At 45.9% G+C, this 880-nt stretch overlaps 1 protein-coding gene across 1 annotated transcript in view; it reads right to left on the bottom strand.

Annotated features, from left to right (window-relative positions):
• LOC120859630 (antigen WC1.1-like) overlaps positions 1-880 on the bottom strand; it is a gene marked incomplete at both ends in the record, with an annotated part of 3405 nt that overhangs the window by 517 nt on the left and 2008 nt on the right. The window contains one exon of the mRNA XM_040235661.1: positions 208-345. Coding sequence (XP_040091595.1) covers positions 208-345 — 138 coding nt within the window. The remainder of the gene's footprint in view (positions 1-207; positions 346-880) is intronic.

Consider the following 880-nt stretch of genomic DNA (forward strand, 5'->3'; position numbering starts at 1 on the left):
TATGGAGACATAAATGCCAAAAGCAGAGTGATTCCTCACTCCTTGCAAGGAGTCTGACAGCATTAAATATGGCATATGGTCAAGATGATGCTACCAAATGTATGAGATTACCTATATTTTGAATCTCCAGGGAGGCTGGGCATTGAGGAGCACAAATTCACTCTTTCCAGATAGAATGATTGCAGGAGATCAACTGACCCCACTCACCGGTCTGAGAGGACCTCACCCCATCGTCCTTCTCTGGGGGCACTTCCTCCTCGCTCGCCTGAGAGGCAGGAGGAGTTCCAGGCACTGGTACTTCTTCAACATCATCATAATTTTCAGCAGGGACATCAGTCCTCTGATCTGGGGGTTCCAAGAGAAGACAAGGGAATGTATGAAACCACAGTAAGTGGGTTGTTCTGGGGAATATCTAAGGTACCTTCTGACCCAGAGTTTCTGAGTTTCTGAATAGAGGCACCAGTCACTCCTTGTTTCAAAAGACTTTTTTCTCTAAGACCATGTTTCCTTTTTATGTGTCCATAAGCCAAAACATGATTTTACATATCTTAATATTTTCTGATGGAAACTACATATCTCAAAGCAACTCTTCCACCCTTGAGCATTGCTAAAGGACTTTGACAAATTGTGCTTTACAGATGTTATTTTTAAAAACATTGTGTGCCTGTGGTGATTCTGGACACAGAGAGAGCAGCGCCGAAATGAGACATCACAGAACAGCGAGAGAAGGAGAAGGATAAACCCCATCTGGACACAAGGGCTGCCTCTGGTCCATCAGAGGAAAACCATCCCCCTTAAACCTCCTCTGAGGGAAACTCTCCTCCCCAAAGCCCAGCCGAGGCAGGTCCACCTCTCTTTCCTGGAGCGGACCTGTAGTCAC

The sequence above is a fragment of the Oryx dammah genome, unplaced genomic scaffold, assembly GCF_014754425.2.
Source record: "Oryx dammah isolate SB20612 unplaced genomic scaffold, SCBI_Odam_1.1 HiC_scaffold_2000, whole genome shotgun sequence".
Classification (NCBI taxonomy): domain Eukaryota; kingdom Metazoa; phylum Chordata; class Mammalia; order Artiodactyla; family Bovidae; genus Oryx; species Oryx dammah.